Source organism: Acomys russatus, chromosome 28, assembly GCF_903995435.1.
Source record: "Acomys russatus chromosome 28, mAcoRus1.1, whole genome shotgun sequence".
Taxonomy (NCBI): domain Eukaryota; kingdom Metazoa; phylum Chordata; class Mammalia; order Rodentia; family Muridae; genus Acomys; species Acomys russatus.
In genome coordinates, this window is record NC_067164.1 from 42,607,583 (window position 1) to 42,633,151 (window position 25,569).

Genomic DNA, 25,569 nt, shown 5'->3' on the forward strand with positions numbered 1-25,569 from the left:
TCAATTTGTGACAAAGACTATGTTTTGTTTTTCCAGACAGGGTTTCTCTGTGTAAGAGCCCTGGCTGTCCTGAACTCACTTTATAACCATGACTCAAAGTGGGAGGAGGCGGGAGTCCCTAATCAATTATACTGGATACACACATGCTAAAGTCACCAGAGACGAACATTAATTGAAAAAAAAAATGCCTCCATAGGCGGGTCACTGAGTCTGAAGCCAGCCTGGTCTACATAGTGAGTCCAAGATGGCCGAGGCTACACAGAGAAACCCTGTCTCAAAAAATAAATAAATAAATACATTTTTAAAAAGCTCCATATTTAAGGGTTGTAGGCAAGCCTGTAAGGCATTTTCTTAGTGATTGATAGAAGACCCAGCCTATTTTGGTGGTCTTGTGTGCTTGTATATTTGAATACTTGCTTCCCAATCTGTGGAAATATTTGTTATTTTGTTTTTTGAGACAGTGTCTCTCTGTGTTAGCCTTGGCTGTCCTGGACTCACTTTGTAGACCAGGCTGGCCTTGAACTCATATCCACCTGCCTCTACCTCCTGAGTGCTGGGATTAAAGGCCTGCAGGACCATGCCCTGCCTGTGGAACTATTTGGGAGGGAGTAAGGGGTGTGGTCTTTTTGGAGGAGGTGTGTCACTGAAGATGGGCTGCAGTTAGCTTTGCTTCAGCACCACGACAGCCCCCTGCCCCCATCTTAGTCAAGGTTCTCTGGCTGGGAAGGGACACCACGACCACGGTAGTTCTTATAAAGGACAACATTTAACTGTGGCTGCTTTACAGTTTTATGGTGTGAGGCATGGCAGCACACAGGCAGACATGGTGCCGGAGAAGGAGCGGAGAGTTCTACATCTTGATCTGAGGACAGCCGAAGGAGACTGTGTCACACTGGGTATTGCTGGAGTATGGGAGACCTCAAAGCCCACCTATATGGTGGCACATCTTCCAACAAGGCCACGCCTCCTAATAGCGTCACTTTCTAAGGGTCAAACCCAGGAGGCATGAGACTATGGGAGCCATACCTATTGAAACCACCACACTGCCTGTTGCCTGTTGGGTGTACATAGTGAGATCCACCCTGTCTCCAAAAAAAGAAATATGTGTACTGTAATATGCATATACTTATTTGCAGATTTTTCAGAGTATAGGTAAAGGGGACTCTTGAAATATGCGTAAGGAATTTACACCACCGTACTGACTTTAACCTGTGATTAAATTTATGTGACTCCGAAAATACTTTCACAAAATACAAAGGTATTACAGGTGTTTCTACAGGTACTGGGTCGCATTGAAATATAAGCCAAAGAGATGGACACGCACTTCGTTTATCGACTGAGCCTCTGGTCCTCAGGTTAGAGTCCGCCGTAATAGCAAGAAAGTTCTAGGTGCCTGTAAGTTCTGGGTTTTGCAGGAGGACATACTTAAAGATTTCATTACAATCAGTTAAGGTCGCCAAGCAGGTAAACAGAAACAAACAAAGAAACAAACAAAAAATCCTTTTCTTTGTCAGAGGAAAAAAAAGTGAAAAATCTTCCATACCGATTCCACATAAGTTTAGATTTGGGGAGAAAATCGCTGCTTAACGGAATTAGACATTCGGGGGGTCTCCCGCCCCACTTACGGAATTCTGATAGCGGGCCTCGGGGTGACTGTAAAAGAAAAGCGCTTTTTCAGCGACTGTCTCCTGGGAAGGGAAGGAAGCGAGGCTAGCGAGGTGCGCAGGGTGACACGCCACATCTGCGGGGCCCGGGAGGCTGGTGCTGGCTCCGTCGCCCGCCGGGGAAGCGCTTCGCACCGCAGCGCACAGCCTCGCAGCGCTCACCATTGTGTCTGCGCTGTGGACGCCGCAGCGCCCGGGTCCCGCCGCGACGTTAAAGAGTCCCTCTTTGTTCGGCGCGGTCCCGGGGACGCAGGGCGCCGTGTCCTTCCGCGCAGGCCCCGCCCCCTCCGCGGCCCCGGGAGAGCTGCCATTCGGCGCCGGAGCGGGCTCCGCGCTCCCACAATGCACCGCTCGTCCGCGGGAAACCAAAATGGCGAAGGGCTGCGGCGAAGTGGTCCGTGTCTGAGGCCGGCGTGAGGAGGACGCGCGTTCCCCTGCCCTGCTCCTCGTGTCCCTCGCCCCCTCCCCGCCCCGCACACACAAGGGTTCGGTGCGTGCGTGCGCGCGTGCGAGCGAGCGAGTGCGCAGGGTTCCCGCTCGGGGCCGGTGCCCGGTTGAGTGCCCGGACTCGCGGGGGAAGCGCCCACGGGGACGCGGTTGCCTCTTGTTTTCCTGTATGAAGCGGTGGGCACCACTTAAGTGACCGAATGAGGTGAGACAGACCTTGGCCTGGGAAGCGACTCTTTCTTGGGGGGCGAGGGGCGGGAGGCTGGGGTCGGGGGTTGGTTCTAAGAGACGAAAGAGAGGAAGCAAAAGAAAGGGTTGAAAAGATGGAGGATCCGGCTTCGGGTAAGGGACCGCTGTTGTGTGCAGTGTTGTTTTTTTTTTTTCCTCCCCCGCATTGGTGCATGTGTTGGAAAGACGGGTGGGAAAGGGTTAGTCAGTGACATGTTGGTTGAAAATATAGGGGCTGCAGGGACGTTCCCCGGGAGTCGGCTGGGTGGAATTAGGTAAAATGTTGAGACAGGGAAGCTGTGTTTGGGGGGCAGGAAGGAACCTGGGGGCGGGAGGCGGTTGGAGGGGCAGGATGAACCTGGTGATGAGGGAGGGGTGGGTGGGTGGGGGAACCGAGAGGAGGAGCCGTCAGATTTGTGGGGAGCCGAATAGAGGGGCTGCCTGGCACTTTAGGGGGTCGCTAAGGGGGTGTAGCAGCTTGGAGCCAGAGGGCGCTGGGATTGTGTGTGCATTTGGGGTTAGGGGAATCTAGCGGACGGGCTGGATAGAGCGTCAGGATGAGGGAGGTAGCTTCCAACCCTGGGAGCTTAAAGGGAAGAAATGGTAGGTGAGCTGATTTGGGGAAGAGATATCTTTTATTTGGAGGCATTTCCCCCCTCCCGTTCAGTTAAGATTCCCTGCTCAGGTATTTGTAGTCGTCTTCACAACCTAGGCACTTAGGATTTTAAGGGATTTACCTAAGGTTTTCAAGAATTCTTAACATATTTCTATAGTGCCAGAGCTCTTTAACTATTTGCAACCTGATGTCCTTGGTGGTTAGGATTTTCGGTCGTTGGAATTTTTCTTTGGTAGAGAGGGACTTAGAGATAGGTTTCTGAACAATAGAAAAAGGGTATGGATGGTTTTTATTCTTTAATAGGACATTTAACTTTGGTTGAAGATGCCAAGTGTATGATTAAGTATAAGATAGTAAGTATATGAAAACAGAGAAGTGCCTCATGAGGTCAAAGTAGAGCTAGACATGTGTAAATGGTGGTTGGTTTGACTCCATTTGCCTAGTATTAGCTCTCTCCTTCAAATAGGCTCCATATTACCTTGTCTGTAGTTGTCTGCAGGTTGTTTTCAGATCCCATGTTTTAATTTTTAATTAAAAAAATTTTTGTTTTGGTTGGTGGGTTGGGATTTCTTTTTTTGGGAGTAAACTTATAAGTAATTGTTGGTAAAGAGGGGAAGCTTAAATTCTTTTTTTTTTTTTTTAATTTATTTATTATTTATACAGTATTCTGCCCACACATGTGCCTTCCCACCACAAGAAGACACCAGATCTCATGATAGGTGGTTGTGAGCCACCATGTGGTTGCTGGGAATTGAACTCAGGATCTTCGGAAGAGCAAACGGTGCTCTTTTTTTTTTTTTTTTTAAAGATTTATTTATTTATTATGTATACAGTGCACATCAGATCACATTATAGATGGTTGTGAGCCACCATGTGGTTGCTGGGAATTGAACTCATGACCTCTGGAAGAGCAGTCAGTGCTCTTAACCTCTGAGCCATCTCTCCAGCCCGGGAAGCTTAAATTCTTAATTGACCTTTTTAAGGATGCTGGACAATGCTTTAAATGGATCCTTCACACACACACACACACACACACACACACACACACACACACACACACACACTTTTGAAACAGAAGCGACTTCTCCTTATTATGTAGTCCTGGCTGTCCCGGAGCTCACTTTGTTTCCCAGGTGGCCTTGAAGAGATCTGTCTGCCTCTGTACATTGCCAGTTGTGCAGAAGTGTGCACTACCGTGCTCTGACATTACTACTACCACTACTTCTTCTCCTCTTCCTCCTCCTCCTCCTCCTCCTCCTCCTTCTTTTTTGGTTTTTCAAGACAGAGTTTCTCTGTGTAGCCTTGGCTGTCCTGGACTTGCTTTGTAGACCAGGCTCACAGCGATCCACCTGCCTCTGCCTCCCCAGTGCTGGGATTAAAGGCTGCGCCAACATGCCTGACATTACTAAATGTAGTTGTGTTAGAAATACGTTGTTGAACAATAGATATGTACATTGCCCAAGCAGAGTGTGCAGTGAAGGCTGATCATACACACACACACACACACACACACACACACCACCACCACCACCACCACCACCACCAGCACCACCACCACCACCACCACCACCCTCAAGCTATAGAATGCTAAAACTGAGGAACCTTGATGTTCGTAATGAAAAAGCACTTGATAATGGAGCATGCCATTACAATAGCTGAATGCAAAACCATGTCAGAAAGACAAACAAGAACAGAGCTGAGATTAGAGAAGGGGAAAAAAAAAACCAATCTGGTCAAATGAACTACACAAATTTGAATGCATCCTGAATTTTTGGGAAAAAGTGTAAAGGACATTTGAAAATATGTGTGTGTGTGTGTGTGTGTGTGTGTGTGTGTGTGTGTGTGTGTGTAGTATGTACCAATGTCCTTGGAGGCCAGATGCATGAGATCCCCTCAAGCTGGAGTTACAAGTGGTTGTGAGCTGCCTAATACAGGTGCTGGAAACCAAACTCAGTCCTTCTTCAAGAGCAGTATGTGCTTTTAATAGCCGAGCCATCTCTAGCCTGTTGTAGTGGGTCTAAAGTTTATGATGAATGCACTTTTTTCTTTTTTTGGTTTTTTGAGACAGAGTTTCTCTGTGTAGCTTTGCCTGTCTTAGACTTACTTTGTAGACCAGGCTGGCCTCCAACTCACAGTGATCCACCTGCCTCTGTGTCCTGAGTGCTGGGATTAAAGGGGTGCACCACCATGCCCAGCCTCCTCCTCCTCTTCCTCCTCTTCTTCTTTTTCTTCTTTTCTTCTTCATTTTTCAAGACAAGGTTTCTCTGTGTAGCCTTGGGGCTGTTTTGGACTCTCTTTGTAGACCAGGCTGGCCTCATCACAGAGATCCACCTGCCTCTGCCTCCCAGCACTGGGACTAAAGGTGTGCGCCACCACGCCCAGCTGTTGCTGCTTCTGCTTTTTCCTCCTCTTCTTAAGATTTACTTCTGTTGTATGTATGGATGTTTGCCTGCAGGCATGCATGCATTTATGTATGTATGTGTACCACATGGGTGCAGTGCCCACAGTGGTGTCTTACTCCTTTTGAACTGGAGTTACAGATGGTTGTAAGTTGCCATTTTGATGCTGGGAATCAAAAGCCCCAGCTATTGAGCCCAGGTCCTCTAGAAGGCAAGCCAGTGCTCTTAACTGCTGAGCCATCTCTCTAGCCCATGAATGCATTTCTTCACAGTTAGCAAGTAGAGGCAGGAGGATCCAAGGTTCAAGGCTATTCTTAGGTATACAGGCGTTCACAGCCAGGGACACAGGAGACCCTGATGCCCCGCCCCAGAAAGAAGTAGAGATGATTTACCAAGGGCTAAATAATATGGTTAGAAGTTGGCCTTACACTTAGACATCAAGTGATGGTTGATCTTCATTGTCAGCTTGATAAGATTTCCAACTTACCATGGAAATACACCTCTGGACGTGCCTATGATTGTTTTCAGAAAGGGTTAACTGAGGAGGGAAGACCCACCCTGACTATGTGAGGCACCATACCGTGGGCTGGGGTCCTGGATTGAATCCAATGGAGGAAGCAAGCGGAGCGTGAACCCTAATCTGCCTGCCTGCAGCTCACGGTGTGGCAGCTGCCTCCCACTCCTTCTGCTATGCCCCCTCCATGATGGACTGTGCTCTGAAACTGTGAGCCAAACACATGCTTTCTTATGTTGTCTTGTCAGATCTTTTTTACACAGCAATGAGAAAATACTGAGTGCATAGCTTAATAAAATTTCAAGCCATGAAGAATAAAGGAAGAAGGGCCGTGACTCAATAGAGTAAGATATTTTCCATCACAGTGCGGAGTGTAGTAGATGCACAGCACCAAGTTTCTTCAGGAATTTAATGAGTCAGTTGTTACTGCCCAGCCTGGCCTGCCATTACTGGGTTAAAACTGTCTTCCTGTCTCTCCGAGCTAGGGCTACAGGTGCCCATCGCTGCCACTGCACAGTGAGCACTGGTGAGGACTAAGGAACTGCTAGGTGTAGAGGAAGACCCCAGAGAAGCGTTATACACACACCCTCTTATTGTGCCCCTCCCTTGCGAAGCTCTGTGGTGGTGTGAACATCTAAGATGGCGGGAGCAAGCCTAGCGATCCCACATTGGTGGAGGGACAGCATGTGTCTAGGCACAGGGTTATCTGTGCAAAGGGAACATTCTGAAATTAACCTTGGGAACTTAAAATGAGGTGGTCATAGGCTGTACTGGGAATTCTAGGGGGCAGTGGGTGGGAATAAAGAGAATATTATTTTTTCACTTTGATATATACTGCAGAAGGAATAAATATACTACTTGCAATTAAAAAAAAAGATTTCTGGGCAAAAACTTTGTCTTAATCTGGTTGTTTTTATTTTATCTTATTTTTCTCTTAGATGTGATGCCTGTATTCTCATGAGACAGAGAAAGGGTGTGCCACCATGTCCGGCTTGGTGGTGTTTTTTAAGACAATCTCGTGTAGCCTAGCCTGGCCTTGAACTCCTGATTTTCATGCTGGGATTGCAGGCTGTGTGCTAGTTAGTTAGTTTTCAGTGGCTAATATTTATGGAGTTAAAATGTACTTCCTTTATTTATTGAGATTATAATAATATAGTCACTTAGTTCTCCGTTGTCTTTGCTCCCTCTCTGACCTCCCACACACCTCTCTGTTCTCTCTCAGATTTATGGCTTCTTTTCATATATATATTCATTCCTAGATACATAAATATTCTCAGTCTGTATAATGTTATGTCTGTTTTAAAGGATGATAATTAGGTATTGGATAACCAAATGGTGTGCTCTTCCCTGGGGAAGACTACTTTTCCCACTCTTAGTTCTTTGTATAGGGTTGAGGCCTCCTGGCCTTTCTCCTGCCCATGTTGACATGTCTTCCCCCCACCCCCCACCCCCCTTCCTGAAACAGGGTCTCACTTTAGTCCTAGCTGTTGTGGAACTCACTGCACAGATCAGACTGGCCTTGAGTTCATAGAGATCTGCTTGTCTTTGCACCTAGGGTGCTAGGATTAAAGTGTGTGTCGTGGGCTGGAGAGATGGCTCAGAGATTAAGAGCACTGTCCGCTCTTCTAAAGGTCCTGAGTTCAATTCCCAGCAACCACATGGTGGCTCACAACCATCTATAGTGTGATCTAAAGTGTGTGTTGTATTTTTCATCTCATGTTTAGGCAGTCATTGGTGAGACTTTATAGGTGTAACTTTGGACATTGTTAGCAGACACTCTCCTAGCACCCACCCGCCCCTTCCTCTGGCTCTTACAGTCTTTCTGCTCCCCTCTTCCTCAGTATTCCCTGTGCCTTAGGGACAGGAGTCGTGGTGTGTGTGTGTGTGTGTGTGTGTGTGTGTGTGTGTGTGTGTGTGTGTGTGTGGACTGTTGATTGTGGCTTTATGTAATGGCCTCCATCCATTGCAGAGGGATGTTTTCTTGATGAGTGGTGAGGACTGCACTAACTGTGGGCATAAGTAAAAACATTTAGGGTATAGTTAGGAGTTGTGCTGGTTTAGTAAAGGGGCAGTTGAAGGCTCTCCTCCAAGACCCACAGCTTCACTAGCCCTGGGTAGTTGGCTAGGTTTTCAGTAATAGGCAAGATTTCCCTCACTGTTGTCTGGGTTTTAAGTTCAATTATATAGAGAGTTGTTGGTTCCCACCAAAGTATGCATGCCACTGTTGCACTCTGAAGTTCCTGTGCCATGCTGGTCATTGTAGAAGTTCACAGACATCATAGCTGGGTGGGACTGCTGCTCCCCTCACTCAGCGGCTGGAATGCACCTTCTGGTCCTGTGTCTCTAAGCTCAATGTCTCAAGTGCATGGTGTCTTGAGCCATAGGGATTTGCCTTCCACTACTTGGGGGCGCATAACCAAGGCAATAGCAATAGCCGGGAGTGTTTTAGGGGTCTCTTGGACAACCTTGACCAACAACTCAAAAGTGGACTTCTCACATGTGGTTTTGGGAATTTTTGTTAGATGGTTTTTGGCTCTTGGAGAGAGCATTGTCAACCCAGATAGGAAAATTTCATTTAAGCATGTCAGGTGGATCTCTGAGTTTGAGGCCAGCCTGGTATACAAAACGAGCCCAAGATAGGCAAGGCTACATAGAGAGACCTGTCTCAAAAAAAAAAAAAAAAAAAAAAGAAAGAAAAAAAAGAAAAGAAAACTTTGATTTAAACTATATGCTGTATATACACAACTTACATATATATTTACAGAGTAAAAATGTTTATTGTTTGTGGCTGGAGAGATGGCTCAGTGGTTAAGAGCACCGCCTGCTCTTCCAGAGGCCCTGGGTTCATTCCCAGCACCCACTTGTTGGCCCTCAGCCATTTGTAATGTGATCTGATGCCTTCTTCTGCAAAGTACTCATATACAATAAATAAGTAAAAATTTAAAATATTTATTGTTTAATCTCAGCACTTGGAAGGCAGAGGCAGGTGGATCTCTGAGTTCGAGGCCAGCCTGGTGTACAGAGAGAGTTCCCAGAGAGCCAGGACTGCAACCCTGTCTGGTGTGTTGGTGGGGATGGTGTGGTGTGTGGTTGCTACAGCATGTAAGTGGAAATGAGAGGACAGCGTCCGGGCCTGGTTCTACTATGGGTCTTGGATAGAGCTTAGGCTGTGAGGGCTTGGTGGCTGGAATCTGCCTGCTGGGCTCGCTGGCTCTGCACATTTTGTTTGTGTAGATGTACTTAACTTTATCTCATGTGTGTAATTGTCACGCCTCCATGCATGTTGTTCACCATGTACTGCCGGGCACCCCTGGGGGGCAGAGCAGGGTGTCTGGATTCTCTGGACCTGGAGTTACAGTGAGCTGTTAGCTACTGTGTAAGTGCTGGCAACAGGACCAGTAAGTACTCTGAACTGCTACTCCGCCTCTCGTTGCTCTCTGAAGTACGACTTACTTAATCTAATGAGAATAACTCAGTTCTATAAAACCTGAGAAGTGGGAAACGGGAGTATGTAGTATGTAACTATTTTATGGCAAGCATTAGGTGTAGGGGCTGCACAGGTTGGCTCACTGGTTACGAGCATGTGTTCCTGGAGAGGACCTGGTTAAGTTGCCAGCCACCCACATGGTGGTTCACAACCGTCTGTAACTGCAGTTCTAAGGGAAACAGGGAAATAACGCCCCCTCCCCAAAGAAATTTCTGAGTTAAAAAAAAAAAAAACCCAGCTGCTTCTGAAAGCAAGACTGGATTAGGTGGGAACGGCTGCTTCTCAGTTACTCTTTTTTGTTTTATTTTTATTTTTTCCAGTTTTTTGAGATAGGGTTTCTCTGTAGCACAGGCTGTCCTGAACTCGCTTTGTATACCAGGCTGCTTCAAACTCACAGTGATCCTCCTGCCTCTGCCTCCCTAGTGCTGGAACTAAAGGTGTACGCCACCACGCCGGGCTTCAGAGCTAGCTCTTCAAAAATAATTTTTGTTTGTTTGTTTGTTTTCCAAAACAGGCTTTCTCTTGTAGTCCTGTCCAATCTTAGAACTAGCCTCAAATTTGCCTGCCTTATTCCTTCTGGTATCTGTAGAATTTTGGTTTCTTTGATATTAGATGTTCATATATTCCTCAATTTAAAAAAGAGGTTCAGGCTCAGATTTTATTTACTTTGTCTCAAGAGGTAAGAGAAGCCAGGTGTTGTGGTGGGCCCTTTAATTCCAGCACCCAGGAGACAGATGCAGATGGATATTTGTGAGTTCTAGGCCAGCCTGGTCTACGGAATGACTTCCAGGACAGCCAAGATAACACAGAGAAACCCTGTCTCAAACAAACAAACAAACAAACAAACAAACCAACCTGTCTCAAACAAACAAACACGTAAGAGAATTACTTCCCAGCCATGTGTGGTGGTGCACGCCTTTAATCCCAGCACTTGGGAGGTAGAGGTAGGTGGATTGCTGTGGTTTGAGTCCAGGACAGCCAAGGCTACACACACACACACACACACACACACACACACACACACACACACACACAGGGGGGGGGATTACTTCCCCATAGGTTTGGTTCAGGATAGCATCCAGGTCTTGCATTGGCTCCACTGAGCCCCCTGGATGTGACTGAGTGAAAGATTCCACAAAGTGGCTCTTCACTTGTTAGTTAACCTTTGCATCCTCGGGAGAAGAAGACATTCTGGGGAAGGCTGAGGCTGCCGTGCCGTGCCGTGCTGTGCTGTGCTGTGCTGTGCTGTGCAGGCGAGCTCTGAGTGGTGGCTCAGGACTCTGATCCTAGTTCCTGGGAAGCAGAGGCTAACTGGAACATCCTGTTTCAAAACATTAAAACCCAACAAATCAAAACAAGAAAACCCAGAAAGATGTACTTCTTGTTACTGCAGTTGGGGTAAGGATAGGATAGACGGGTTTTGTTTGCTTTGCTATTTTCTCCCCTAGTTCTGATCACCTGCTCCCCGTAACTATTGCAAGATGATTGTGCTTTATAGATTGCTGAATCAGGGAGAAGTGCTTTACTGCAAGGGGGCGTAGGGTTAGACTTCCTTCCTTCTCTCCCTTAGCTGCCGAGCGAGCGCTTCATCATGGACTAGAGTAGTGGCAAGGGCACTGGTCACGTGGCTGTGGTGGAGGTGTCATGGCTGATGGCTGTTACCAGAGAAGAGGAGGGAAATTGCAGCGACCCAATAGAGGGATGACAGTTCCTACTAGGGAGGTGAGTCCTGCTCTGGGGTGTAGAATTCAGCCCTGTGGTTAGGCTACTAACGTGGCCTTATTTCAACAGCCAGTTGTTGCCAGTAGTTCACTGACTGCTTATTGCTCATCTGTGCACTGTGCTAGGCACTTGGACGGATACGGTACGCAAGCGCTGACAGTTTCTAAGAACACAGACTGTGTAGAGGGTGGAGAGTAAAGACTTTTTGTTTTTGTTTTTTAATTGAAGAAAAAAATAATTGAAATAACAGGTTTGTTTGTTCCTTTTTTGAGAAATGATACTATGCTAGGCCCTTGTATTTTTCACTTTGTGTTAATTCTTTGAGAATTTTCTTTCATTCCTTCATCCATCTAATCTATCTTCTTTCTTTCTTTCTACCTACCTACCTACCTATCTATCTATCTATCTACCTACCTACCTACCTACCTATGACAGACTTTCTCTGTGTAGCCCTGGCTGTCCTGGAACTCTCTGTAGACCAGCCTGGCCTCGAATCAAGAGATCCACCTGCTTCTGCCTCCCAAGACTGGGATTCAAGGTATGTGCCACCACCATTCAGCAGATAAAATGGATTTTAATCATATTTCACCCCTAACTCCTCAGACCTCCTTATCTAACTCCTCTGTCCACCCCACCCCCCCTTTTTCCGGGGTTTTTTCGAGACGGGTTTTCTGCAAAGTCCTGGCTATCCTGTATTTGTTTTGTAGCTAGCCTGGCCTTGAACTCACAGCGATCCTATTGCCTCTGCCCCTCCCAGTGCTGGCATTACAGGCATGTGCCACAATGCGCTGTTCATATATTCCTGGGTGTGAGGGCCATACACTAAAACTTAATCTGTCTTGAAATTATAGCTTCAGAAAGTACTTTAGACGCATTTGTTGTTGTTGTTTAGACACAGGGTTTGTCTGTGTAGCCCTGGCTGTCTCGGAACCAGCTCTGTAGACCAGGCTGGCCTTGGTCTCACAGCGATCCACTTGCCTCTACCTGGTGTTGGGATTAAAGGTGTGCGCCGCTGATGCCCTGCTACATTTAAAATGCATATTGTTGGTACCTGTATGCCATCGCATTCGTGTGGTAGTCACTGGGTATGTTGCAGTTAATTTTTCTAGTCTGTGGGTTCTGGGGATCAAACTTACGTGGTCAAGCTTGGCAGCAAGTACCCTCACTTGCTGACCCAACTCGCCAGGCCAGAGATGATCTTTAGATTAAGCTATCAGGCGCTAACAGTTCAGCTAGTCTTGTAGTTAACCAACAGAGCAAAAGGGGAAGATAGGATGGGGGATTAGTCCCTTCTCTTAAATCTATTTATCCAGGCAACTACCAAGAAGCCAGGGCCTTACTTATTGTAGGGAAGTAAACCAACAAGGCAAGACTTTTCTGCTCTTGTTACCTTTGGCTCTCTCCGTGGAGTGGCTTATCAAATTAGTATCCCAGGGGCTGGAGAGATGGCTCAGCAGTTAAGAGTGCATATTGCTTTTGTAAGGGAACCTCATCTTGAGAGTCTTACAACTACCTGTAATTTCAGTTACAGGGAAATCTAATAGCACTCACATCTAAGGCACATGCACCAGTGTGCACATGCCCCTCTACAGATACACACACATACACACACACACACACACACACACACACACACACACACACAGAGTTCAGAATAAACAGAAGAAACTTAAAAAATTCATTTCTTCCTTCCTTCCTTCCTTCCTTCCTTCCTTCCTTCCTTCCTTTCTTTCGAGACAGATTTCTCTGTGTAGCCATTGCTGTTCTAGAAATTGCTCTGTAGACCAAGCTGGCATTAAACTCAGATCCTCCTGCCTCTGCCTCCCAAGTGCTGGGATTAAAGGTGTGTGCACTACCACTCTGGCTCTACAGATACGACTTTATTGTTAAACATGTTTTGGCAACCATATTGCTCTCTTTCTTTAAAACAAAACAAAACAAAACTTTTATTAGCCAGGTATGGTGGCTCATGCCTTTAATCCCAGCACGGGGGAGGCAAAGGCAGGCAGATCTCTGAGTTCTGGTCTACAGAGAGAGTCCAGGACAACTAGGACTACACAGAGAAACCCTGTCTCGAAAAACCAAACCAAAAACCCTTTTATTTCTCTGTCTCTGTCTCCCCCCCCCCCCCCCCCCCCAGTGAGTGTGTGTGTGTGCGCGCGTGCTCGCACCCACGTGTGGAGGTCAGAGAACAACTTGTCAGATTATGGGAGTCATTATGGGAGTCATTTCTTTCCTTCCACCATGTGGGTTTGGGGGAACATTTCCCAGACGAACCTTTTTGAGACAAGGCTGCCTTTGCCTGCTAAGTGCTGGGTCTCTTAGTAGTTTTTCTAGAGATTTGGCTGTGCACAGGAAGGACAAGGACAACTAGGTTGGGTTCTCATTCCCAGCACAGCACACCAGTAGTTTCAGGAGAAGGGAACAAACCCTAGGAATGAAAAATCACAAAGTTACACTGAGCAGTGGTAGCTCACACCTTGAATCCCAGCACTTGGGTGCAGAGGCAGGTGGATTGCTGTGAGTTTGAGGCCAGCCTGGTCTAAAAGCAAGTCCAGGACAGCCAGCACTACACAGAGAAACCCTGTTTTGAAAAACCAAAAAAGAAAAATTGCAAAGTGTAATGTCTTGATCTAACACTGTGTGCTTGTAATACAGGTAAAAACAGTGAAGCCTAAGGCAAGTGTATAGCCATCACAAGACAGAGGGGAGGGAGGGCACGCTGGGGTCCGCAGAGCCTAGGCCAGGGTCTGAGACGGTTTGCCTCTTTGATTGCTTGCATTCCATTCCGAGATTAGGGGACATTCTGTTCACTTATTTTTCATACTTAATTATGCTGTTCAGATTTGCATTACTTAAAGGCAAGATCCCTGAAGTAATCACTAGGCTTAAAATGTCTGCTTATTTATTTAGGGTTAGACATATCCTAGGCTGGCCTTGCACTTCTCAAACTGTAAGTATAGTTGAACATGACATTGGGCCTGGGGTGCAGGGCAAGCACTCTACCACCTGAGCTAGCTCTCTGGCTCTCTTTCGCTCTTCTTAGTGATTCTGTTTACAGTTACTATACTTGTAGGGTTTTGAGTTTGTTGGATACATACATTTAATATTTTTCAGCAGTTTATGGGGATGGTATCAGCTGTTAATTCAGCTGTTAATCCTCACCCTCCCACCCCCCAGGGTCTCTCTGTGTAGCCTTGGCTGTCCTGGACTCACTTTGTAGACCAGGCTGGACTCAGACTCACAGGGATCCACCTGCCTCTGCCTCCCGAGTGCTGGGATTACAGGCGTGCACCACCAGCTGTTAATTTTTTTTTGGACAACTTTAGAACTTATTTCTTTTATACCAAAACTCTATGCACATCTAACCCTTCCACCTACCCCATCCACCACCATTCTGGTTGTCTGTAAACTTGACTGTTTCCTGTATCTCACATAACCAGAGGTGCACAGTAGCTGTCTGATACAGCTGCATTGTGTAACTTAGTGTAATGTCTTCAAGGTTCTGTGTGTACCATAGGCATGATTCCCAGAATTTGTTTTATTTTTAGTCATTAAAAACAGGTTTTCTTTGTTCTTAGCTACCAAGACTTTCCTCTACTGTTCCCCCTCCCCCCCTTTTTTTTAGTTTTTTGTGACAAGGTTCCTCTGTGTTAGCCTTGGCCACCACGCCCAGCTCCTCCCTTTTTTTTCTTTTTAAACTAAACTTTTATGCTCTCTTACTGTCCTATAGTTTTATGCACTCTTGTATGTTAACCAGTGAAATATCTAACTTGGAACAAGACGAACTACTACTTTGTCCTTTAAGGAAGTTGACGTTGGGTCTAGAGATATGACTTAGCATTTAAGAGCACTGGCTGCTCTTCCAGAGGACTCCAGTTAGAGTCCTAGCACTCACAGAGTGGGTCACAGTCATGGGACTCTGCAGTCCTAGGGGATCCAAAAATCCCTCCTGGTCCCTCTGTCACCAGCCACACATGTGGTGCACAGACATACATCAGGCAACCTGCTCGTACACATAAAATACACTAAAAAAGAGATTGATGGCACACTGTGCTGCTATGCTTTGAGTTGCTAACATGTAAGCTATAATGGTTTCATGATTTATCATTTGAGACCACTTTGAGAAGTAAAATGTTACACTTCTCACTTGATTGATTTTTCTGAAATCTAAAGTTTTCAATTTTACTTATATTCAAAGTGCGTGTATTTGTGTGTGCATGTGCCATCACGTGCATGTGTAGGTCAGAGGACAACTTTTCGGAGTCTATTCTCTTCTTCCTTATGTGGGCACTGGGGATCAAATTCAGATTATCAAGCGTGGTGGCCAATGCTTTTATTTGCTGAGCATGTCACTGGTTCAGTTGTCAATTAAAAAAACAAAACAAAACAAAACAAAAAACAACAGAAGCTGTGGGTGGTGGTGCAGGCCTTTAATCCCAGCACTTGGGAGGTAGAGGCACGTGGATCTCTGTGAGTTCAAGGACAGCCTGGTCTACAGAGGGAGTCCAGGACGGCCAGAGCTGTAACACAGAGAAACCCTGTCTAGAAATCCCACCCTTCCCCCCAAAAAGGAAAAAACCCCAACAACTTTGAAGCCTGCATGTTTACCTTCTCCCCTCCTCCAACAAGAACAGCCCCAGTGGGTATGAGCACAGCCATCTACCCAAAATTCATGTATTTAATTACATATGGTCTAAGCTAAGAAGTTAAGGCTTAAAGTTTTTTAATTTAAAAGCTAGATTGTAACAGTGCAGCTCAAATTGGCCTGGCACTCCTAAGTAGCCTCTGCTGGTCGGGAACTTCTCCTTCTGCTCAGCCTCCCAGCTGCTGAGGCTAGGCTTGTGCTGCCGTGCTCAGTAGCTCGCAGCTGTTACTTCTGAGGCAGAGTTACCCTAATATATATAAGTGAGATGGCTGCAGAATCCTTCACTTAGGCTAGGCAGTGGGTATAAATTATGAATTGTTGCTCTTTTGTTTTAAATCTACTAGAGAGCATTTGCCATTTGAGTTATTTGTTTTTCTCACAAATTAAAACTTTTTTGTTTTTAAATAAATGAAGATTTATTTATTATCTATACAGTGTTCTGCCTGTGTGTACACCTGCAGGACAGAAGAGGGCCCTAGATCTCATCATGGATGGTTCTGAACCATCATGTGGTTGCTGGGAATTGAACTCAGGACCTTTGGAAGAACAGCCAGTGCTGTTGACCTGAGCCATTGCTCCACCCGAGTTTTTTTGAGACAGGGTTTCTCTGTGTAGCCCTGTGTGTCCTGGACTTACTTTGAAGGTCTCGAACTCACAGTGATCCACCTGCCTCTGCCTCCCCAGTGCTGGGATCAAAGGCGTGCACCACCACGCCTGGCCTTGTTTGCTTTTGAGACAGGGTCTTACTACATGCCTGGCTAAATTAAGCTTATTATACCCAAAGTTTTGGTTAACATCTGAAATGTATTATTGCTTTAAACTCTTACAAGTCTTATCTTTGGTCTTTTGTTTCCTGAACAGAGACTCTACAGGAGCAGGTAATTCATTGGTCCACAAGCGGTCTCCTTTACGTCGAAACCAAAAGACCCCAGCATCCTTGAATAAGCTGTCTTTACAGGATGGACATAAAGCCAAAAAGCCAGCATGTAAATTTGAAGAGGGTCAAGATGTCTTAGCTAGATGGTCAGATGGCTTGTTTTATCTTGGAACTATCAAAAAGGCAAGTTACCTTAATACATTTTTACTGTACTTGAAATAAAGTTTTTAATAATTAAAAGTTTAATCTCGTGTTAATAGTTTTAAGAGATTACTAAATTCTTCCTATTCGTTGCAGATAAACATACTGAAACAGAGCTGCTTCATCATATTTGAGGACAGTTCTAAATCCTGGGTTCTCTGGAAGGACATCCAAACAGGCAGGTGCTACTGTTTCTCCTGAGCACAGTTTACACTCCGATGTCCTTTCCTTCAGAATGGCACTTTCTGGTGCTGAGTCACTGTCTTTCTGTGACTCGGCAGCACGTATAAGGAGAGGGTTAAAAGTTTATTCAATGTGTAGAATGATTTTCCTTTGTTCTCTAAGCAGAGCTCTCTACAGTTAATTTTTTAATTTTCATTTTTAAATATAATTTATTTTTATATGCATTCGTGTTTTGTGTGCATGTATGTCTGGATGTCAGACCTTGGAATTATAGACAGTTGTGAGCTTCCATGTGGTTGTTGGGAATTGAACCCCGGTCCTCTGGAAGAGTAGTCTGTGCTCTTAACTGCTGAGCCATCTCTTCAGCACCTGCAGTTTGAATCATTTTTTCCTTTTCCTGTTAATGTTCCTTATGCTTTATCAGCTTTCTCTTTTCTACTTTTTGGAGATTTTGATAGGTTTGACATGAGTCTTTCTGCCCTGGTTTTTGTTGTTGTTGTTGTTATTTTTTTTTGAGAACAGGGGTTTACTGTGTAGCCCTGGCTATCCTGGAACTCACTCTGTAGATCAAGCTGGCCTCAGACTCAAGAGATCTGCTCACCTCTGCCTCCCAAGTGCTAGGATTAAAGCCTAACACCACCGCTGCCCTAACCTTTCTGCCTTTTAATTCCCTTCTTTCCCACTCTCTTTTTTCCACATTCATTCATTCATTTTTGTATTATTTGTATGAACATTTTGTCTCTATGTGTATGCATCATGTGCATGCCTGATGACTCTGGAAGTCAGACTCTGGTGTCAGACCCCCGGAGCTTGAGTTCTAGATGGTTTGTACGCCACCGTGTGGTGCTGGCACTGAGCCTGAGTCCTCTGCAAGAGCAAGTGCTGAGCCATATTTCCAGTCCCATCTGTCTGTCTGTCTGTCTGTCTGTCTGTCTGTCTATCTATCTATCTATCTATCTATCTATCTATCTATCTATCTGTCTATCTAATACTTATTTATTTTATTGTTTTCAAGACAGGGTTTCTTTGTGTACCTTTGGCTGTCCTGGACTTGCTTTGTAGTCCAGGCTGTCCTTGAACTCACAGAGTGCTGGGGTTACAGGCGTGAGCCAGCATGGCCAGCAGTAGTCCCCTTTAGTTTAAAGTGTTGGAGAAGAAGCAGTATTCAGAGATAGAGAACTGTAAGCATTTGAAGTCCTGTCACACAGGCCGCGTGGTGTGACTCTGTCTGCCTGTGCAGCCCCAACACATAAGCCCTAGCACTCAGGCCCTGAGTCCTCTTCCCTTTCTTTCCCCAAACAAATCTCATCATATCAGGAAAAAGAAAGGAAACCTGCTTATAATTGTGCTTATATAACTTAGAATGATTTTTATCTAGTAAAGTATGTTCTGAAAGTTTACATAAACATGGAAAAAATATAGCCATGCTAGTTGTTTAAAGAAATGTATGTTATGGCTCAGAGGGTGCTGGAGAGATGGCTCAGAGGTTAAGGACACTGACTGCTCCTCCAGAGGTCCTGAGTTCAATTCCCAGCAACTACGGGGTGGCTCCCAACCATCTATAATGTGATCTGATGCCTTCTGGCCTACAGGTGTACATGCAGGCAGAGCACTGTATACATAATAATAAATAAATCTTAAAAAAAAAAAAAAGAAAGAAATGTACATTATGGGCTGGAGCGGATGCCTCAGTGCTTAAGAGAATTTGTTGCTTTTCCAGAGGACCTGAGTTGAGTTTCCAGCATCCACATGGCAGCTCATAGCTCTCTCTGTAACTGCAGTTCCAGGGGATCTGACACCCTCACCCAGACACATGCAGGCTAAACACCAGTGCAAATAGACATAAATAAATTATATAACAGGGAGATGTATAGTATAGAACAGAAATTGAGAAAAGTTTTAATACCTGTATTAATTTGTGTGAAATGATACATTCCTGATTTGCTGTTGACAATAGTTTCTGTTTTGGCTATTGTTTTAGCAGTTTCATTAAGTGAAAAAATTTACTCTATAATCTAGTCAACAAACGCTTTTCTAAAAGTTTATTAATAAAGTGTAATTGAAAAGAAAAAAGGTAGGTAGAAATGCTTACTATAGCTTTATTTTATTTTTTTAATTATTATTATTTTTTGCTTTTTTTTTTTTTTTTTTTAAGATTTATTTATGTATACAGTGTTCTGCCTGCATGTACACCTGCAGGCCAAAAGAGGGCATCAGATCATGTTACAGATGGTTGTGAGCTACCATGTGGTTGCTGGGAATTGAACTCAGGACCTTTGGAAGAGCAGGCAGCGCTCTTAACCACTGAGCCATCTCTCCAGCCCTCTTTTTTTTTTTTTGAGACAGGGTTTCTCTGTGTAGCCTTGGCTGTCCTGGACTCTAGATTAGGCTGGCCTCGAACTCACATCGAGCACTCATATACATAAAATAAATAAAATCTTAAATACTGTAAAAGAAAAAAAGAACAAAAATGTTAAAGAAAACAGTAATTTCTTGCTTAGACAATACATATAAAACACTGGCAATTTCAACTTTTCTTACAGTAGAAAGAAATCCATTTGGTTACATAATTAGACACTGTATTTCTAGAATCCAGCCATTGAATAATTGCTACCCAATCTCTTTCATGATTAGTAAATATAAACAATTAATCCAAATTCCCTGATCTTTTTTCCTTTCCACCCACTACCTTGCTACAGATGACCCCAAACAAATAGGATTCTGGGGAGATAGCTCAGTGCCCAGAACCCCATAATAGCAGGGGTGTGACCTCCTCCCTGTCACCCCAGAGCTCACTGGGCAGTGGAGATGGCTGTATAGATCAAGCTGGCTATCAAGACTAGTTGCTGGGTGGTGATGGCGCACACCTTGAATCCCAGCGCTTGGTGGGCATATTAAATTAGAAAGGAGTGGAACAGAGCCAGAGAACCAAGCGGGAAATACTGTGTGTGTAGTTGCTTGCTTTGAACATTTTGAGATAGTAAAAATTTCTTGGTTTTTGTTTTGTTTTGTTTTTTGAGACAGGGTTTCTCTGTGTAGCCCTGGCTGTCCTGGACTCACTTTGTAGACCAGGCTGGCCTCCAACTCAGAGATCCACCTGCCTCTGTCTCCCGAGTGCTGGGCCTAAAGGCGTGCGCCACCACCGCCCTGCAATAGTGGCCATACTGACATAGTTAACACACACTGCCCATATGACTGCACTGAGTTCTATGGAATTCCGCATGACTGTTTAATGTTGCTTTACATGTTTCAGGAGCCACTGGGAGTGGGGAAATGGTCTGCACAATATGTCAAGAAGAATATTCAGAAGCTCCCAATGAAATGGTTATATGTGATAAGTGTGGTCAAGGTAAACATTCACTTTTCATAGAGTTTTTATTACATGACAGACGAGCCTATTGAAGGTAGTGACTGTAAATATTTGTCTTGCTAAGTTGGAGCTATACCATAAGATCTATTGATTTATACTCTAGGGAACAACAAAACTAAGACTGAAATGCCTTCTTGAAATTATGTTCTGCATGCCATGTGTGGTGGCGCACGCCTTTAATCCCAACACTCAGGAGGCAGAGGCAGGTAGATCGCTGTGAGTTCGAGGCCAGCCTGGTCTACAAAGTGAGTCCAGGACAGCCAAGGCTACACAGAGAAACCCTGTCTCGAAAAACCAAAAGAAAGAGAGAGAGAGAGAGAGACAGAGAGAGAGAGAGAGAATGAATTAATTTATGTTTTGCAGTATTTGCTAATAAAGTAGAATTTGCTTTATGCTTTTTTTTATTATTAAGGGTATCATCAGTTGTGTCATACACCTCATATTGATTCGAGTGTGATTGATTCAGATGAAAAATGGCTCTGTCGACAGTGTGTGTTTGCAACAACAACAAAGGTATCTTTTCATGTTTTGGGCTAAAGCCCTGACTGGGATCTGTAAAGCATTGCCATTGAAGTGACTGTGCCCACTGAAAAGTTGGTTCTGAATGAGATCAGCAGCTAATGCAGGTCACAGAGAGCTGTTTGACTAGTGATCCTTGAGTGGTTTCTTATTTTTGTGCTCTCTGATAGTGGTGCTGGGACTGATGGAAAGAAGACAAAATAAACATATTATCAACAACAGATCAGACAATATGATACAGAAACTCAGATGGGAAATTAAATCAGAAGTATTAGGCATTTTTAAAGTATAGAATTAAAATTTAGAAAATTTGGTTGAAAAAATTGACCTTCGCTTTTTCAAATGTTTCCCCTCTAATATGCAGAGGGGTGGTGCACTTAAGAAAGGACCACATGCCAAAGCACTGCAAGTCATGAAGCAGACGCTGCCCTACAGCGTGGCCGACCTCGAGTGGGATGCAGGCCATAAAACCAATGTCCAGCAGTGCTACTGCTATTGTGGAGGCCCTGGAGAGTAAGTAATCACAGCTATCTAGTGTCCTTTGACGCGATTTTCTTTTTCTTAAAAAAAATTTTTTTTCTTTCAAAGTTGGGCAAGATGGCACACCCCTGTAATCCTAGCACTTAGGAGGCAGAGGTAGGCGGATCTCTGTGAGTTCCAGGACAGCAAGGGCTACTCCAAGAAGCCCTGTCTGGAAAAACAAACAAACAACCCCAAAAACTTTCTATGAAGACTTCTTTGAAGACTTTTTTTGTTTGACACATGGTCTTAATGTACATGCACTATCAGACGCCTCAGATTCTCAGGGCTCCCTCCTCCCCCACCTCAGCAGGGCTTTCTGTGTGATAGCCCTGCCTGTTCTGGAACTTGCTTATCTGGCCTTGAACTTAGAGATCCACCTGCCTCTGCCTCCCAAGTGCTGGGATTAAAGGCGTGCGCCACCACACCTGGCTTTAAGGCCTTTTCAAAAGCATAAGGATTACAGTACTCACCGCCATGCGTGGTGCTTCTTATTACTGATTGTGGTGTAAAAATGATAGTGAACTGCAAATATATGAAAGAATCAGCTAAAAAACTACTCCTAGGAAATACCACTGCTGTTCTCGCCTCCTCCTCTCCTTCCCCTCCTCCTCCCTCTCCTCCTCCTCCTCTCCTCCCCTCCTCCTCTCCTCCTCCTCCTCCTCCCCTCCTCTCCTCCTCCTCCTCTCCTCCCCCTCCTCCTCCCTCTCCTCCCCCTCTTCCTCCCTCTCCTTCCCTCCTCCTCTCCTCCCCCTCCTCCTCCCTCTCCTCCCCTCCTCCCCTCCCCCTCCCCCTCCCTATCCCTCTTCTCCCTCTCCTCCCCCTCCTCCTCCCTCTCCTCCCTCTCCTCCCCTTCACCTTTTTTGCCATTAAACTATAGAGGGAAATGAGTGCTGTAGACCCACTTCGCCACTCAGTTCACTGGGAGTCATATTTAACCTGCTCACACATTTGAAAAGTGGTATACATTTACTATTATTTGACTGAGTAATCAAGAGCCAGATTTTAGTCAAATGATAGAGTCCAGGTGGGGCTTTTTTGGGAGACTTATTACATGTAATTTTCAGAACTGCCATTTAATTTTTTCTAATTATTTTACTGAAGAAATATAATATGCAGGTAGTAGAAAGCGGTATTGGGTATTTTATGCTAATTTAAAGGATTTTATATTTTAGTTTAAATTATGTATGTATGGGTTTGTGTATGTGGATAGTGTACACATGAGTGCAGTACTTACAGAACCCAGAGGACTTGGATGCCCTGGACCTTGGTTTCTGGCAGTTGTGAGCTCCCTGGTATGGGTGTTGGAGACAGAGCTCAGGCCCTGCAGGGCAGTGAGCCATCTCACATAGACAACCAGGTCGCTTAAGCTTCTGTATGGGTTCATGACTGCCTTTTAACATTTAGACCCCAGTGCCGCAGCAGCCACCAATGATCATTACTTACCATCCAGAAAGACTGTGAAAGATAATCATTTGATCTTGGCCATCCTAGTTAACATTATATCTTTGCTTAGATCATATAGTTTTGGTTTTCTTTTTAGATTTATTTATTTATACATACAGTACTCTGCTCCCCTGTGTGCCTGCAGGCCAGAAGAGGGCACCAGATCTCATTATAGATGGTTGTGAGCCACCATGTGATTGCTGGGAATTGAACTCAGGATCTTTGGAGGAATAGACAGTGCTCTTAACTTCTGAGCCATCTCTCTAGTCCTAGATCATAACGTTTTATCCATCTTTGTTATTTGTTTGGTTATTTTTAGGTTTTTGGAGACAGGGCTTCTCTGTGTTAACTCCGGCTGACCTGGAATTCATTCTATAGACCAGGCTGACCTCAAACTCACACAGATCTGCCTGCCTTTGCTTCCCACGTGCTGGGTTTAAAGAGATGCACCACCACCACCTCTTCATCTTTGTTATTTACCTAACCCTGAGTATTTGCCAATAAATAACCTTTCTGTTATTCTGTTTATTATAATGAAAAAGTATTGTAATTTAGTGAACTTATTTAGCACAATTAAAAATGAAAGCAGTGCCTCTATCAAACATAAAAACAATTTTGACAGTTTTGTCAGCAAAGATGTTTATAGATGCACTAATAATTTTAATAAAAATAATTAATACAAATAAATATTTGGAAAAATTGGACAAGATTTGTTTGCTGATGCTTGTCTTTAAACTATTTTATTTGGGGCATTGGTGCCTCTCCCTCCCTCCCACCAGCCCCTCAGCCCGCTACACCTGCCTTCCATTGCAATTCTTAATGGGTAAAGATGGGTGGTGGGTGAGAGTAAGAGTTTGGGGAGAGGTGAACTCAGGTCCTCATGCTCACGAAGGGCAACAATTTACTGATTGAGGTGTGTGTGTTTGTGTGTGTGACTCTCTCTTTTTATTTTAGTTTGAGTCAGGGGCTCAATGTGTAGCCCTGGCTGGCCTGGAGAAGGGAATGCAGACTAGGGTGGCCTTGAACTGACAGATCTACTTGCCTCTGCCTCCCTGGGATTAAGGGTGTGCCTAGCCTATGCTCACCCCCCCAAGTCCCCCCCCCCAGTGCCTATGCTATTTTTTGAGGCAGTGATTATTTTTAAATCATAAGCATGGGAACTGTGTCTGATATTGTAGATACTTTAAGCTTCTGAGTTTAAAAGACTAGCTACTATACCTAGTAATCATGGTCATTGTAGTGTGCAGTCGTTTTGACTCTGCTTGCACAACCAGTTGCTGGGCAGAAAGACACTTGTAAATGTCTTACTGCTTTCAAGTCAGGATATCATTGTGTCAGGACAGTTTAGGGAGAAGGGCACATCCTGCGATGAAGGCTCAGTTTTGGCAGCTTTCAGCCGTGTCAGTTCTATAGTTTTCTTTTTCGAGACAGGGTTTCTTTGTATAACAGCCCTGGCTGTCCTGGAATTCAGGGTGAGTTCCAGGCCAGCCTCCTCTACAAAGCTAGTCCAGGACAGCCAATCTACACAGAGAAACCCTGTCTCAAAAAACCCTAAACCAAACAAAGAAGGGGCCCAGCGAGGTGGCGTGGTGACTCAGGGTGCATGCTGCTCCTGCAACAGACGTATTGCTCCAGCACCCGCTGGCATCGCACAGCTGCCCTGTTCCAGTTCTGGGGCGCCTGGGCTCTGCTCGCATCAGCAACGCGCTGCGTGCACACGAAGCATGCTCAGAAGCAGGCACCCACACGTACATTACAAATACTTGTTCTTAAGTTGGTCTCTTAGAGTCAGGCCTGGTGGCACATGTCTGTACGTGTAGTTCCTCTGGTGGCCTCATTCTAGTGCAGTGGTTCCCAACCTTCCTCACGTTGCAACCTTTTAGCACTCTTTTCATGTTGTGCTGACCCCCCAACTGTAAAATTATTTTTGTTGTTATTTCATAACTAATTTTGCTAAATTACGAATCATGACATGAATATCTGATATTTCTGATGGTCCTAGGCAACCCCTGTGAAAGGGCCATTTGATTCCCAAGGGGTCATGACCCGCAAGTTGAGAACCACTTGCCTGGCATTGGAGTTTGAGGCTCACTTGTGCAGTAGTAAGGACCCAAGCCAGTGTGTGTGTGTGTGTGTGTGGTGTGTGTGTGTGTGTGTGTGTGTGTGTGTGTGTGTGTGTGTGTATGTGTGTGTATTTAAACAGTTGGGTGGATCTTTGTGAGTTTGAGGCCCCCTGGTCTATAAAGTGTCCAGAATAGCCCGGGTTTGTTATATAGAGAAACCCTATTGTGACTTGAGTTTTGTTTTTTCCAGACACAGTTTCTCTGTATAGTAGCTAGCCTTGGCTGTCCTGGACTCGCTGTGTAGACCAGGCTGGCCTGGAACTCACAGAGATCCCTGCCTTTGCCTCCAGATTGCTGGGATTAAAGGCATCTGCTACCATGCCCAGCTGAAACTGTCTTGATATCTCTCTCTCTCTCTCTCTCTCTCTCTCTCTCTCTCTCTCTCTCTCTCTCTCTCTCTCTCTCCCACACACACACACACACACTCTCTCTCTCTCTCTTTAAGGCCAGTTTCAGAAAGAGACACAAAAAACTGAATAGAGGCCTGATAATGCAGCTCAGCTTTCAGAGTGTGTGCTTAGCAAGCCTGAAACCCTGGACCTGATAACCCCAGGACCCTCATGATGGGGGAAGTAGTTAATCTAAGTACTAGGGAGGTAGGAGGAA

At 45.1% G+C, this 25,569-nt stretch overlaps 1 protein-coding gene and 1 long non-coding RNA gene across 3 annotated transcripts in view; both read left to right on the top strand.

Annotated features, from left to right (window-relative positions):
• The first annotated feature begins 2,167 nt into the window (after positions 1–2,167).
• LOC127210568 (uncharacterized) lies at positions 2,168–16,779 on the top strand. Its single transcript, XR_007833334.1, has 3 exons — positions 2,168–2,316; positions 10,926–11,077; positions 16,587–16,779. It is a non-coding gene; the product is annotated as an uncharacterized LOC127210568 (long non-coding RNA).
• Positions 16,780–16,897: 118 nt separating this feature from the next.
• Mtf2 (metal response element binding transcription factor 2) overlaps positions 16,898–25,569 on the top strand; it is a 32,582-nt gene continuing 23,910 nt past the window's right edge. For both annotated transcript variants that reach the window (XM_051170219.1, XM_051170220.1), the window contains exons 1-4: positions 16,898–16,985; positions 20,240–20,335; positions 20,769–20,869; positions 21,240–21,388. In XM_051170219.1, the coding sequence (XP_051026176.1) occupies positions 20,260–20,335; positions 20,769–20,869; positions 21,240–21,388 (326 nt within the window). In that variant the 5' untranslated portion in view covers positions 16,898–16,985; positions 20,240–20,259. The remainder of the gene's footprint in view (positions 16,986–20,239; positions 20,336–20,768; positions 20,870–21,239; positions 21,389–25,569) is intronic.